Raw genomic sequence first — 13640 nt, 5'->3', positions numbered from 1 at the left:
AAAACTTATTCAAGATCAAATAATGAAATTCATTTGCATAAAATCATTTATAAAAGAAAAGTCCATTCACAATTGGTTCGAGCTCGCTGGAAGTTTTGAAGGTCCCTCCTTCGGGTCAACTGGTGCCCGGGTGCCTGATTCAATTATCAAAATAATATATATTAATAAAACTGCTCGATGTAAATATTTAAATAAAACTCTGACTCCTGGCTCCTAGAAGTGTGTGCATCCAATTAAAGTTACTCCTATGCTCACATTAGCGTTCCTTTAAACCTAGGACACAAGCCCCATGAGTCTGGTCTCAAATGGACGGTTGGTTTGATCACAAACGCACGATCAATGGCTTGAAACTATTGAACCCGGAAATCACATAAGATGCGAAATCCGTTCAGGGTTCAAACGTTATCCAAATTAAGATCTGCGAATTCCTACGCGCTCGTGACGACATGAGGATCATTCGAGGACTGAGTGTGGTCCCCACCAAACTGCCCATGTGCCGGCAGTGCATGGGTGGCTTGAGAAATTCCTGGCGGCTGAAAAAACTCCAAACTGCCGGCCCAAACTCCTAACTTAGGTAAAACACCCATTTTGGAACCACTTCTATTTTTGGACCTACCCCAAAAAATCGCCGGAATCACACTCTCAAAACCTGCTGAAACCTAGTTTGAAAATTCAAATGATCTACGCTTGGAATTTCTGGAATCCTACCCAACCAGCAGTTAAAGCATAGAAAATAGCTAGAAAACCATACCTCACTCGTCCAATTTGGTGGCCAGATGACGGAGAACGAATGCTTGGAAAATCGAATAAAAACCGGCGAGTTTTCTCTAGTTTCCGGCAAGCTCTGGGGTCGACGACTGTTGAGGCTGGTCGGGATAGGACGGGGAAAGGATGACGGTTCGAATGGATCCGGTCTCGTGGCCGGTGGTTCACAGTGGCAATGGTTGTGGAGGAGAGAAGGTGACGGGTTAGGGAAAAAAAAAAAAAAAACAGGGGGGGAGGGGCTGTGGTTTGAGGAAGAAGAGTGAGGGAAGAGAGAGAGAGAGTCATATTTTTTTTTATAAAAAAAATCCTGATTTCAAAATTATTGTTTTGTCCTTTTAAGTATTTTGACCGTATTTTCTTCGTTACAACTCCGATTCGAGTCTACTCCGTGTCTACAGACTCGTTTCATCGCGCTCTACGCAAAGATGCAAGTGGAATAGTCAAATTCTTTCTCGGTCAAAAAGTCAAATTTTCCTTTACTAGAATATTCTAAGGGCAAAAGTGTCATTTCCTCTTAATAGTTTAATAGTTAAATATTAATTAAAGTTTAGGTTATTACACAAAACCGGTTCGGTTCAATTTTTGACAGGTTGTTGACTTTTTTGTCAACTCAATTTTTTTCTGATTTGGTTCGGTTCGATTCAGCTCAGATTTACGATTTGCCGGTTTGAGTGCCCACTCCTACTTTCTTGTAGACAGCTACAAAATGAAGGATTATATAGAATTCTAAAAGTTACGAAATTTAAATTTTTATTATTTAAATTTTTAATATTTGTGTTTATATGTCAAATTTTGTAAAATTTGTAAATGACATTATGGAAATTTTGAAATGACGCTTATTTTAGTGGAAATTAAATTCAGGAATTTGATGCCTCAATTTCTACAATTTTTTTACCGTGTTATATAATAAATTTTGCACTTAAGTTGCCAAATAAGGAATTTGTCAATTTCTCCTCTTAAATTCTCGACTTTTAACTAAATTCCAAGTTATTTTCCCTTATCTAAAAGGAGGGATATAGTCCAACTGTCCAAGAAAGAAACAACGCACAACGCACAATGTAATGTTTGCAGATTATTCACTGAAATCATAATTTTTCGATACAAGCGATAATTTAAAGTATTTTAAATTAATATAATATAAGAGGAGGAAGACGCGAACTGTAAAGAGTTCTGGGCTAAGTTTATTGTCTATTTTATTGGGCCTTGTTTCAGGACCTTTATGTGCCGTTGGGCTTTGGCTTCACACTATGACGTTGAATGTAAAATACTTGAGGTCAGATTTTATGACAAAGAGACGAAAAAGAAAAGAAACAAAAAATTCTGGAAACTAAACAGAACCAAGAAATCAAAACAAAAACAGAAAAAAGAACCAAGATTGATATTGGGTAATCTCTCTGAGAAAAAAAGGTGAACATAAATCAGCGATGACAGAAGATAGTGGCGCTAGGGTTCCCTCGGATGTGCCCAATGATGCCTTACAAACAAGGCAAAGGTAGCGTCCCTCTCATTCGGCTAAAACCCTAATTCATTTGACCCATTTAAATTTCATATCTTTCAATTACAGCGTTGTAATTTTTTCACTGGATTTTCTTCTTATGTTTCAAAATTTAATTCACTGTGTTTTTGTTTAACGACTGTAATAACATGGTTGAGGGTTGTGGTTGTTTGCTCTTATGCTGGATGCATGGGAAGGGTGTTTTAGGGGGTTTCTTCTTTTTCTTGGGAGTTTTTACATATTTGCAATTTTGGTACTGCTTCGTGTGAGCTCTGCATCATGATAGTTCGACTATCAATTTCTTTCCAATTTTCCAGACGTTGGTGGGGATGAGGGTTGAAATGTAACCCCCTTTTGTTAAACAGTGTTTGAATTGGATGTTTAAAGATGGAAGGAAATAAACTGACGTTCATTACTTGAAATTGTTTGGACATGAGGACTTGGCTTACTGTTAAAGTTCTGCGGCCAGTAGTGTTGTCTGAACCATGATCTTGATTGCCCAAGAAAATGTTAGTGAGGATTGTTTAGTTTTAGTATTTAGTTTAAGATATCTAATTATGGGAATTGTGATTAGGGCGAGCTTGAGCTTGTGCATGCCACTGTTCATTTGTATTTCAAATTATGTGGTCCACCAAAATTTGCTAACCTTTAGCACTTTCTACAGGAAGAAAAGAAAGTGGGATCAACCTGCAGCAGCTTTGGTTTCAGCTGGTTTAGCAGTGCCTGGGGCTTTCCCATTGGGAAATGTGGGATTGCTTGATGGGATTACAGTTCCTGGCGTAACTCCAGTGACTGGTGCTCATCTGATGAATCCACTTGAGGCTAGTCGTCCTACCATCCCTCAGGTGTATCAGGTACCTCTGATACCGCAACAGACTGCCACGGTCATCCAAAAATTAATTCAAGTGAGTTACCCTTTGGTATTGGCTATTCACTTTTCATAGCTTTAAAAGATCTATTTTGCTTGAATTTTGCTGCACTTAGTTTATATTGCGCACATGAAGATTTGGAGCTTGCATAAATTGAAACGTCCACCATCCAATCATAATTCATTATTTTGGGATATTGTTTTTCATATAGGATCCACTTATGCACTAATTGTTATTTTCTTTCTTGTATTCCAGTTTATGTTGCATTTGATTTGTTTCAAATTTCTTGTTTGTTTTGCTCAATGATTTGTAGCCAAAGATCCAAGATGAGTTAATAGCACGAGAAATTGTTATCAACGATGCAGAGTCTCTTGTTCGTTATAAGCTGACAAAACGCCAAACACAGGAGGAGGTGTATTTTTTTTCTTCAAAAGAAAATATAGTGACTTAATTTACTTTTAGTTTGTAATGGATGGTTCTTTTGTTTGAGATTGATGGTGTATATTACTTGCAGATCCAAAGATGCACTGGTGCTGTGGTGATAACAAGGTTGGTTGGCTTTCAATGGCAGTACTAGGTGCATTTATAGTTGTTTCTTTTTTAGCTCATGCGTCATGTGTGTAATGCGTATACTAAATTGCCTTTACAGGGGCAAGTATCGTCCACCAAATGCATCAACTGATGGTGAAAAGCCATTATATCTTCATATTTCTGCAGGGGCTAATGTAAGTAAATTAGCTTTATATTTGGAGCATAAGTTGTATTGAAAATCTTCTCTGTTAATCTGACTGTTATGGATGTCTTATGTTTGATAATGAAAGTGTGCAATAGATTTGGTGAGAATTTCTTTTGTCCACCCATGATTAGATAGTTTTTTTCTCAAAATATGTATCATCATCATATGGAAGATATTTTAAACTTATCTCATTGATGTCAATTGTCAAGATTAGATGGTTCAACAACAATCATTAGTGTAGTAAACTGTGGGCCATATAGACTTTTCTAAAAGTTTCCCGTCTGTGAAAGTGTCCATCTTTAATAAAAAAATTCATGGAGGAATTTGGATTTGGTTTCTTCATAATCATGGCTTTCCAGTTAAAAGAGACAGCAGAAAGGATTTTAGCAGTTGACCGGGCTGCTGCCATGGTTGAAGAAATGCTGAAACAGGGTCAGAATCCGACTATGAGCAACGGATTGACGGTATGATTCCATTAAATGTCAACTTTTTTATGGTATGGAAAATTGATTGCAGAAATTCTCATATTGAATCTGGTTACTCAGGCACCAAACACTTGTGTTTATTTGGGCTTTGACGCAGATCCGTCATGGAGCATTGCTGCTCGTATACGTGGGCCAAATGTGAGTTAGTTTTTTTCCCTCATCAGTAAAAGAAATTATGGATTTAGGATTTAGCAGTGTTCTTTGTAGTCAAGTTAATAATTTTCAACCTCTCTTTCCATCTCATCTTCCTCCACACACCACACCCACCCACAACCACCCCCAACAACAAACCCCACCCCCCCCTCTTTGTTCCCCCTTCTTTTGCCTATGAGTCCTACAACTCTATATTAGCCAGTGTTCATTTCATCTGTATCATATAGTATCATGTTGACATTGCTTTAATTGTCATATGCGCTTACTATATATAATCTTTATGCTTGTAAGAGGGTTGATTTGTTTCTTTTTAAGCAGTTTATTTTGCACATAATGAAGATAAGAGATTCTAATGTTTGAAGCTTTCTCTGACATCTCCATACAATTGGGAGAAATTGTTTTTGTGTTGGTGGTGGTTTGGTTTGGTACATGCAGGACCAGTATATAAATCACATTATGAATGAAACAGGAGCAACTGTGTCACTCAGAGGGCGTGGTTCAGGAAATCTTGAGAGTGTAAATGGCGAAGGTATCACCTTTTGTATGCAGTATGATCTTATTGCAAGCTTCTTACTCCAGCGTACTGGTATTTTGTTGGCTATTGTTACCTATTTTCGCTTATTTTGCTTGCAGAAGGACAGCTACCATTGCATTTATTCTTGTCAAGTAATAATTCAAAAAGTCTTGAAGATGCTAAACTTCTGGCTGAAAATCTTTTGGATACAATCAGTGTAGAGTGTGGTGTCTCCAGGTAATTAGATTTTCAATTGTTCTAAGGCATTGCATGGCTAGAAGTGTTCTAACTTCTGGCAAAATATGACAAGAGGGATTTTCTCTCTGTTCTTGGTTTTACATTCATTTCGGGAAATGAAACATGTTATTTACTTGTGTTCCCAAACCTTTCATCATTTAATCAATTAGAGATAATCATGTTTCAACTGCCCTTGGTAATAACTATTTGCTTCACCCAACTTGTTGAATTTAAATCTGCAATGGCAGCAACTTTGAGTTTAGGATTCTGCTGGTTCTGCTCAATGCATGAATATCTGGTTTCCATTAGCTTTTATGGTTTGTGCTGTAGCTTGTAATTAGGTATGGTAGATAACTTGTTGCCATTTTCTGTCATAGGGTTTCATCATCTAAGGTTTATAGTGCTGTTCCACCCCCACAGCAGGTATATAGTGCTGTTCCACCACCGCATCAGTTGTTGGCTGGAGTTCAGAGTTCAGGAAATGAGGTAAAAACAATTACAAGTTTGTCGCCTCCAACTGTGGGTGCTACACCAGCTCCGGCAGTTTCCTCTGTTGGAACCCCTGTGGGCGCTACTGTCTTTTCTCAAGGGGCAATATCTCAACCTGGAGGGTTGTTAAACTCTGTGCAATCTCACGCAAACATTGGTGGTTATCCCCAACCTCTACCTCTATTATCTAATGGAACAAGCTACAATGGATACGGTGGGATATATCCTCAAGTCACACCTTTGCAACAAGTTGCTCTTGCCCTTAGACAGTCATCCCCTATCCCTTCTACAGTTGCTTCCACAACATCAGCGCCAAGCACTGAACCAAAGTTGAATGTTAACTCCACTTCTGGTTCTGAGAAGGAGAAACGACCTCCACAGTCACAGAGGCGGAAGTTTCAGGAGTTACCAGTTGGTCCTGCAAAAGTCCATCAGGTACCATTGCATGCTCCCTGGTTGTTGATCCACAAAGACCAGTTGGTCCTGCATTATTGTTCTATCCTTTATATATTGTTCAGTTAGTATGTTTGGGTTATAACCACAAATACTGCTAAGTCTCGGTTGACCTTGCAAATGCCAAGTCAAGCTAAGATAGCTTGATTAGCTAGTTAACTGTCCATATAGCTTGGACTTGGGAGAGTAATTTTCTTGACATTACTGTTGTCTTTGGATAAACTTCCCATCAACTAAGATACCAGATATGGCCATACCTTTTTTTTCCTTTTTTTCTGCATGCATATATATATATATATACTTTTAAGTCTAAACGTTGAGTTTTCTTCAGCACCAACATGATCATTTAGGTAGATGGATGATGTTGCTACATGTTCAATTTTTTACCTTGAATTGGTCTTTTGTCATCACTGTAATGTAATTGAATCTTGTACTGGCTTGCAGTGCTTGCTATTCCAGGTATTTTCTCTGACCTTCTATGTGGCTAACATGCCAATACTGGACCTCTCTATTGGGCCACTGGTTTGTATTTTTCACAGGGTTTTCAATCTTGGAGGCGCCATTGGGGTTCACTTGTGGCTTTGGAGCTATATTCCACATACAACCTAGATTTCATGCGGTTTAGTTTAATGTTATATACTTAGGTCAAGTTACGATAATATATTTTGTTTTCTGTTGGTTATCAGTTTGTGATAAATCATTCCGGTGTTGGAGTTCTTCATTTCTTAGTGTTTCCTTATTGGGCTGTCACCAGCAGCATGCACAGCCAAAACTCCCAGAGAAGAGGTACTATCACGACCAATGCAACTTCAGTGCATCTCATGAACACTCCATCGTTTTAATGAGTCAAGAGTTATGCAAAATGTCAGCTACTGATACTTTATGGTAGTTGTATCGACATAAAAATTGCTTTGGTATTGATGGTTGAACCTCTTGCTTGTGAGAAAATTGGATGTGCATGCTGATGGGTGCTACTAGTGGAATTTGATCTATGATTGCTCCTGCTGCAAGCAAAAGTTTATGTGTACTAGTCATTATAAGACGCAGTTCACACTTCCTTCTATTTGTTCTATACCTTTATGAACTTGGCCATATCCTTGAAAGACATGCTAGATGCTAGACGTGCTTGATGATATGAGATCCATTGTCTTTACTAACTTAAATATGTCCTTTATAGAGTGTCGTACCTTTGTGCCTATATGATTTTTGTTTAGATAAATTAATTTTCGCAGTTGCAATTATCAGTATTTAATCTTTAGGTTATTAATCAACTTTATTACATAACACCTCTATTTTATGGTTATTGAGCTGTTAGTTTTTCCTTTTGGTTTCTTTTCTCCCTAACTGAGTGCAGGAACTGGAAATGTCAAAGCCAAATGAACTGTTGGCAGATTTGGGTGTGAGAAATGTATCAACTATGCCAGCTCCAAAGAAATTGGTCCAGCCAGCATCAAATGGAATGCCACCACCCCTACCTAGAACAATGCCGCCACCTCCACCAAAATTCACCTCATCAGCACACGTTCTGACCAAAACAAAATCTGATGATGTCCCTGGTAAGCTTGAAGACCTGCTTTGCTTGTGTTTTCTCTTTCTGGTGTGTGCTAATTTTGATGGGAAGACTAGAAAGGTTATTTGCATGTGTGTTTTTGGGGGGTGGGGAGTTGGGAAATGGTATATTGTTTGTTCTCTTTCCATATCTGTATATTGTTTGTTCTCTTTCCATATCTGTAATTTCGTTTGTGATTTTATACCAATGATGTATGAATGTCTGACACAAATATATGTATAAATATGTCTGAATTTTGGCTATCTCAGATACTTTGGTCAAGCTGATGGAATATGGTGAGGATGATGATGACTCTGAGGAAACTAACGAAGAATTACCCACTAGCAATTCTGGTGCAGTGACAGCTCGAAAGCCTTTCTGGGCGTTATGAGTTTTCAGTTAGCATTAGCTGGTCAATTGTTCGCGACAAACTAATGGCTCCTGATCAGAATTTCTCTAAATACATGCAAATGAATGGATTCATCCAGCTCCATGTGGTGGGATATTGGTGTCATGAGAAAGCTAAAGGCAGTGCAGTGGATTTTTGCTGTTCTATGATTCCGGAAATTCAAGATCTGTTGCTCTTGGCTGTCATTGGGCTCTTTCCTAGAGAATGAAGGGGAGAGCTATGTTGTATCAAGTACAGATGTAGATTCGTAGTAGTTTTTCTGTGTTTTGGTTTAAGGGTTAGTTTCATTAGATTGTCAGCTTGCGGGTATATTCACTGCCAAAGGTTATATAGGAATCAGTAAGATCGAAGTTGTGTATTATGTATCCGCAAGGCGTTCGTGATGAATTTTCTTTGCTTTTGTATTTCCCGTTAACTTAATCCATTTTCTGTGAAATTCTATCCAGTTGAAGGCTTGAAGCTGTTTTTAGGGGAAATGCTAGCAATCTTCTTTCTAACATTCTCCATTCTTCTCATGACATGTGTCAATTTTCTTACACTTAAAACAATGTCATTAATGCATCATACAAAATACTTTTTGTTTTTCAAATTTACCCTTATTAAATGTATTGGTTTTTTTGTTTCCTTCATTTATCCTTTTTTTAATAACTATTTTACAACCTTGTTAAAAAAAATTAAATAAAAAAACGTCAGGTTTTTTGGAAAAAAAAAATATATGTTTTTCTTTTCAAGAGAGAACGTTTGTTTTTCAGACACGAAAGAATTTAGCCCCCTATTGATTGATACTTAACCTTGTTCAAAGGTTGATTCTTTTGCCCTAAAACAGTCAAAATTGTCTAAGGCGGAAGCTGCACATGTGATCTTTACATAGCCATTGTCAATGGCCAATAGAAACAAAGAGAAAATAGGAGTTTCATTTCTCTAGAGAGAGAAAAAAAAAAAAAGACGTTTTTTAAAATATAAAAAAAATTGACGTTTTTTATTTATTTAATTTTTTAACAAGGTGGTTGTAAAAAAAGAATTATAAAAAGACTAGCTGCTTGTAAATTAAAACAAAAAACTTAATACATTTAATAAGAGTAAACTTGAAAAACAAAAATTATATTGTGTGATGCATTGAAGACATTGTTTTAAATATAAAAAAAGTGACACATGTCATGAAGAAAAGGGAGAAAGTCCAAAGAAGAAGGTTAGAGAGAATGTTGGTAGCATTCTCCTTTTCATTATTAGATGAGTTAATACTATTACTGTGCTTACTCAATCTGCTGAGTTGTCGATTAAAAGGTACATGTCATTAAAAGAAACCCCACTGAAAAATTGTATTCATGATGGGAGGGATCATTTGCAGAATTGATCTACTTGTTGGAAAATAAATGAAGTTGAACAAGAAAAAAGAAATCAGTGGATTTTACTAGGTCATGCAATGATGCACAATACTTATTCAAGGCCACTTGTATGGGAGCTTGACAGGCCTGACTCAGCCTTAGCTCTGAAGCGGTTCTTCTCAGCCACAGAATCACAGACAAGGCGTCTCCCTATTCAGTGTCTCCATTAATATCTCCTACCACTACCTTTACATTGATGACATTTCCAACAAAAGCACACTTTTCCAGGGGGGCTACATGAAAATATCAATTGCCAAATTCCTGTTGAGCTGGACAGGAAATGAAATGAAATGCATGCAGGCTCCATTGCCTTGAAGCCTCAATGCATTATGACCACATGCTTACTTGCAACTCTGTTTTGACAGTTCTGCTGCTGAATAATCAGACCTCTTCTTGTTGGCCTCAACTTTCTGCATGGTAAATATCATAACCACGTTCTGGGTCTCTGACTTTATATTGACCATTTGGCGCTAAATCTTCTTACATGCTATCCTGGTGGACTTTATCAGAGTCTCTCAAATTTGAGAGTCTATAAACATGCATCTCAATTACTTAAAAGAAGAAGAGAAACAGATTTAGTTAAAACACATAAAGTTCCATATGAATTGCCGCTAGCATCCAATACATATATCAGTTACCACATGGACTACAGGGATCACAAAAAATGAACCTACTTCATCATATTACATTACACACACAAAACTACGGAGGGAGAGAACCCCTTTCAATTTCACTGGGGATCCTAACCTGTTTAACAATCAAAACATACATGAGTAGAGGGGAACGTTAAATAAACGCTTTCCCTCCGTCATAAATAATAAACATTGACAGTTTTATCTACTCTGGTGTCACCTCCTGCTGGAATTCTGTAATGATTTTGAGGATCCCTCAAAGAGATCCAAAAGGTAATTCTGCAAATCATCAGCACTGTACTTGATGAGCTTGTCACTTATGTCGTTGGAATGTCTTCCCACGAATGTCCTGTAAGCTTGGACAACATTCAGAGATGTCGAGATTTGCACATCTTCTCGAAGCTGAGGATCCGGAATCAACCATGTTGTTTGGCTCTTATAAATCTCCTCGAAAGCAAGATAAAAGCTGCGGAGCCTTTCCTTAAGGAGGGTTTTAGAGATGGAATTTGAACCAGGATTTTGAATGCCCTCCTCTTTCAGCAAAGAAAGAATGGAACTCCAACTAGCTCTCTGGTAGTTCATTGCATGCTGTTGAAATTTCCCATTGCACTTCCTAATCCACCCATCTCCAAAAAGGAGCCTCAGTTCATCCCCCTTAACCTTCTGAGCCATGTAATGCAGATTGTTCATCAAAAATATGTGTTGCAAGGAAGCATCCTTATATAATTTGGACTTGTCATCAAGGTTGCACTCCAGAGTTGAAACAAGTGACCGGTAGTGGCGAAGCATTGGGGAAATTCTGCCCGAAGTATCAGTGCTTTTGTTCTCCTCTTCTGTGGTGGGACTCATATCAGGAGACAGTGAAATGGAATCACCTTCATCGCAGTCATCAAGGAGCACATTAAGGGTCTCGCCGTAGTCTGTAAGAGTCCTCAAGTAGTTCATCACATATCTGGTGAGAGGGTGTATTCCTCCTCCAGCAACAGGGTTAGTCGAGGCGTTTGATGCAATGGCATTCTCGAATTCACTAAATGTTGCCTTCACGGAATCACCCAATCTCATCAGAACCTCATGACACTCAATTCTTACAGTAGAACCAGCCTCATCCATGTATAAACCATCTATATCAGGAAGAAGATCCACTAGCACCTCATACATGTCAAGAATGCGGAACAACTTTTCTGGTTGGTGGGGACCAATAGACATGGCTTCACCAAAATTCATAAGTTGCAGCATTGAAGGCTTTGATGCCTCAACAAAACAATCTAAATAAACTGTTCCAAGCTCCCCAAAAATCTGATCACTAAGCCATCTCTCGCTAGGAAGATAAACCCGCACAAAGATCTTCATAACCCAGACCCATCTTCTGATTTTGGAATTCAAGCAACCCCACTCCATCTTCAGCACGTCCTCAATGCTCAGTCTCTGGACTTCAAGAATGGAGAGGCACTCATCCAAGGCATCCCTTCGGATGCTAGTATAAGCTTGGATACATTCCTGATCATATTTGCAATTGGACATCAAATTTGCTATGCCTCTGAGCTCAGGAACTACATCTGGATGAACCAAATCAATGATGACTTCCTCAGATGCTCTGCTAACACTATCTCTTTGAAGTGAGTCCTCAAATGAATCATCCCCAAAAGAGATTATCGAGCTGCCATCCACAATATCCTCTTCACTTGAACGGAAAGACATGTGCTCAGGTTCAAAGGGTTGCCTGTTCTGAACAAGCATGTATTTGAACTCATCCTCCAGCCTAGCCATAGCTGTTTGAAGAACATCATAAGCTTTCTGTAGCACCTCATACTCTTGATCATCTTTATTCAAACGCAAACCCTCTAACCTTTCGACAAACCTTCGAGCCTCCTCCACAGCTTTGACATACTCCAGAGACTCATTTGGGCCTGAATTCCATATCATAGACTGATCTGCCTCCCAACTCATGACCCTCTCCTGGATAGAATTAAGACGATCTTCAATATCACCACTTTTCTCACCCTTTTTCTCACTGAGTGAGATCATGGTGGACAATTGGGTGCCAAGATTTGCCAAAATTTCCCTTTCACCATCTGTAAGGTTCTTCTTTGATCCCAATGCCCTCGCTATGTTTCTCGCTGCAGCAATTAAGTCGTCTTCTCCTTCCATGACCGGACGCATAGACTTGCAATCCCCCATAGACATACAAGAAACAGAGCAAAAATGGAGACCAACAAGTCTAACTAAAACCTTTTCAAATCAACGGCAAGAACTGAAATACTTTGGCAATTGAACCGAAACCTGCAATTTCCAAAAATCAGAAAAGTAAACAATACCCTCTTGCTGGCACAAACCAAAATCAATGCTTTTTTATCCAATGAAGGAGTTTATGTTGAAAACTGGCGAAGACCCAACACAGAACACCTATGAATAGTCGCTAAAATGAAGTGGGAACCCAAAAGAGGATCGAGGAGATAAGAAAATTCCTGTCAATGATGAAGCAAAAGGCCAATCTTTTTATTGTCAAATAAGAAGGAAAAAAAACCCAATCTTTTTAAAAGTTGGTCATGAGTGGCAATCACTATAAACAATTAGGTAAAGCAAAGCAACCCAAAGTTGAATAGAAAAGATGTACTACACAAGGCAATAATACAAAGAAAAAAGCCTACCTCTTCGCAGTCTTCAAACTTTTGCAGGTTGCAACACATACAAAAAGGAGATCAAAGAGACCCAGAAGCTCCAAATCAAAACGCAAACACAGACAAATTTTCTGCTTCATAAATCGCATGAACAGTGTTCAAATGAAGCTGGAGAAATACCAATCTCGAAACAAAGAAAACAACAGACTTCAAGTCAAGCAAGATCTACCCGCCAGTGAAAGCAGTCAAAATGAACACTTATGATGAGGGGCTAGACATGAAAAAGAAACCAACTTTCTCGGCTATGCCTCTGGGGTTCAATTTAAGCAGACCTTTCTGGACTTTAATTTTTGAATTTTGTGGTCTTTTTCTTTTCTTGCATAATTTAGCCTCGCGGGTTTGACTGCCCAACTTAGGGTGTATCCAATTCATACTTATAAAGACTGTTTTTAAGTGAATGACTTTTATAGAGATGACAAATTCTTAAATACTTTCATCGAGTTGATAAAAGTCACTAGTAAATTTGCAAGACTTTTGCTCTTAACAATTAGCCTTAAAAGTATAGAAAAGTCATTCATTTAATAAACTTTTTAAAAGTCATTAACATTTTGGATACCACCAAACTTTTAAATACTTTTTAAAAGTCATAACTGAATACCACCAAACTTTTAAATACTTTTTAAAAGTCACAATTGAATACCACTAGACTTTTATATACTCTTTAAAAGTCTAAATTGAATACCTCCAAACTTTTAAACTCTATGAAAGTCATTAAAAGTTTGAATTGGATACACCCCCTTTTATGCAGACTAGGATGCTTACGAAGTTATATTATATACACTACGTATCTT

General features: G+C 38.0%; 2 protein-coding genes across 3 annotated transcripts; one reads left to right on the top strand and one right to left on the bottom strand.

Annotated features, from left to right (window-relative positions):
- Positions 1-2058: 2058 nt before the first annotated feature.
- On the top strand, positions 2059-8651 carry LOC117621364 (protein RIK). Its single transcript, XM_034351795.1, has 13 exons — positions 2059-2257; positions 2925-3165; positions 3443-3541; positions 3644-3678; positions 3779-3854; positions 4225-4329; positions 4411-4488; positions 4939-5032; positions 5137-5254; positions 5632-6178; positions 6641-6655; positions 7551-7752; positions 8015-8651. The coding sequence occupies exons 1-13, from the start codon at positions 2190-2192 to the stop codon at positions 8134-8136; spliced, it is 1800 nt and encodes a 599-aa protein (XP_034207686.1). The 5' UTR covers positions 2059-2189; the 3' UTR covers positions 8137-8651.
- A 1462-nt stretch (positions 8652-10113) lies between these two features.
- Positions 10114-13190, bottom strand: LOC117622516 (exocyst complex component EXO70E2). 2 transcript variants are annotated; one of them, XM_034353212.1, is made up of 2 exons: positions 12820-13190; positions 10114-12636 (listed from the first exon to the last, which is right to left on the bottom strand). In XM_034353212.1, the coding sequence occupies exon 2, from the start codon at positions 12353-12355 to the stop codon at positions 10388-10390; it is 1968 nt and encodes a 655-aa protein (XP_034209103.1). In that variant the 5' UTR covers positions 12356-12636; positions 12820-13190; the 3' UTR covers positions 10114-10387. The 2 variants fall into 2 exon arrangements, with proteins under 2 accessions (XP_034209103.1, XP_034209102.1); XM_034353211.1 differs by having other exon boundaries at positions 10114-12451.
- Between the last annotated feature and the right edge of the window lie 450 nt (positions 13191-13640).

The sequence above is a fragment of the Prunus dulcis genome, chromosome 3, assembly GCF_902201215.1.
Source record: "Prunus dulcis chromosome 3, ALMONDv2, whole genome shotgun sequence".
NCBI classification, from domain to species: Eukaryota; Viridiplantae; Streptophyta; class Magnoliopsida; order Rosales; family Rosaceae; genus Prunus; species Prunus dulcis.
This window is presented reverse-complemented; position numbering and strand designations above follow the sequence as displayed.

Coding starts and splice junctions, on each gene's coding strand:
- LOC117621364 (XM_034351795.1), top strand. CDS start 2,190: ATGACAGAAGATAGTGGCGCTAGGGTTCCCTCGGATGTGCCCAATGAT. Junction 3,679..3,778: donor GGTGCTGTGGTGATAACAAG/GTTGGTTGGCTT, acceptor TTGCCTTTACAG/GGGCAAGTATCGTCCACCAA. Junction 7,753..8,014: donor AAAATCTGATGATGTCCCTG/GTAAGCTTGAAG, acceptor TGGCTATCTCAG/ATACTTTGGTCAAGCTGATG.
- LOC117622516 (XM_034353212.1), bottom strand. CDS start 12,355: ATGTCTATGGGGGATTGCAAGTCTATGCGTCCGGTCATGGAAGGAGAA.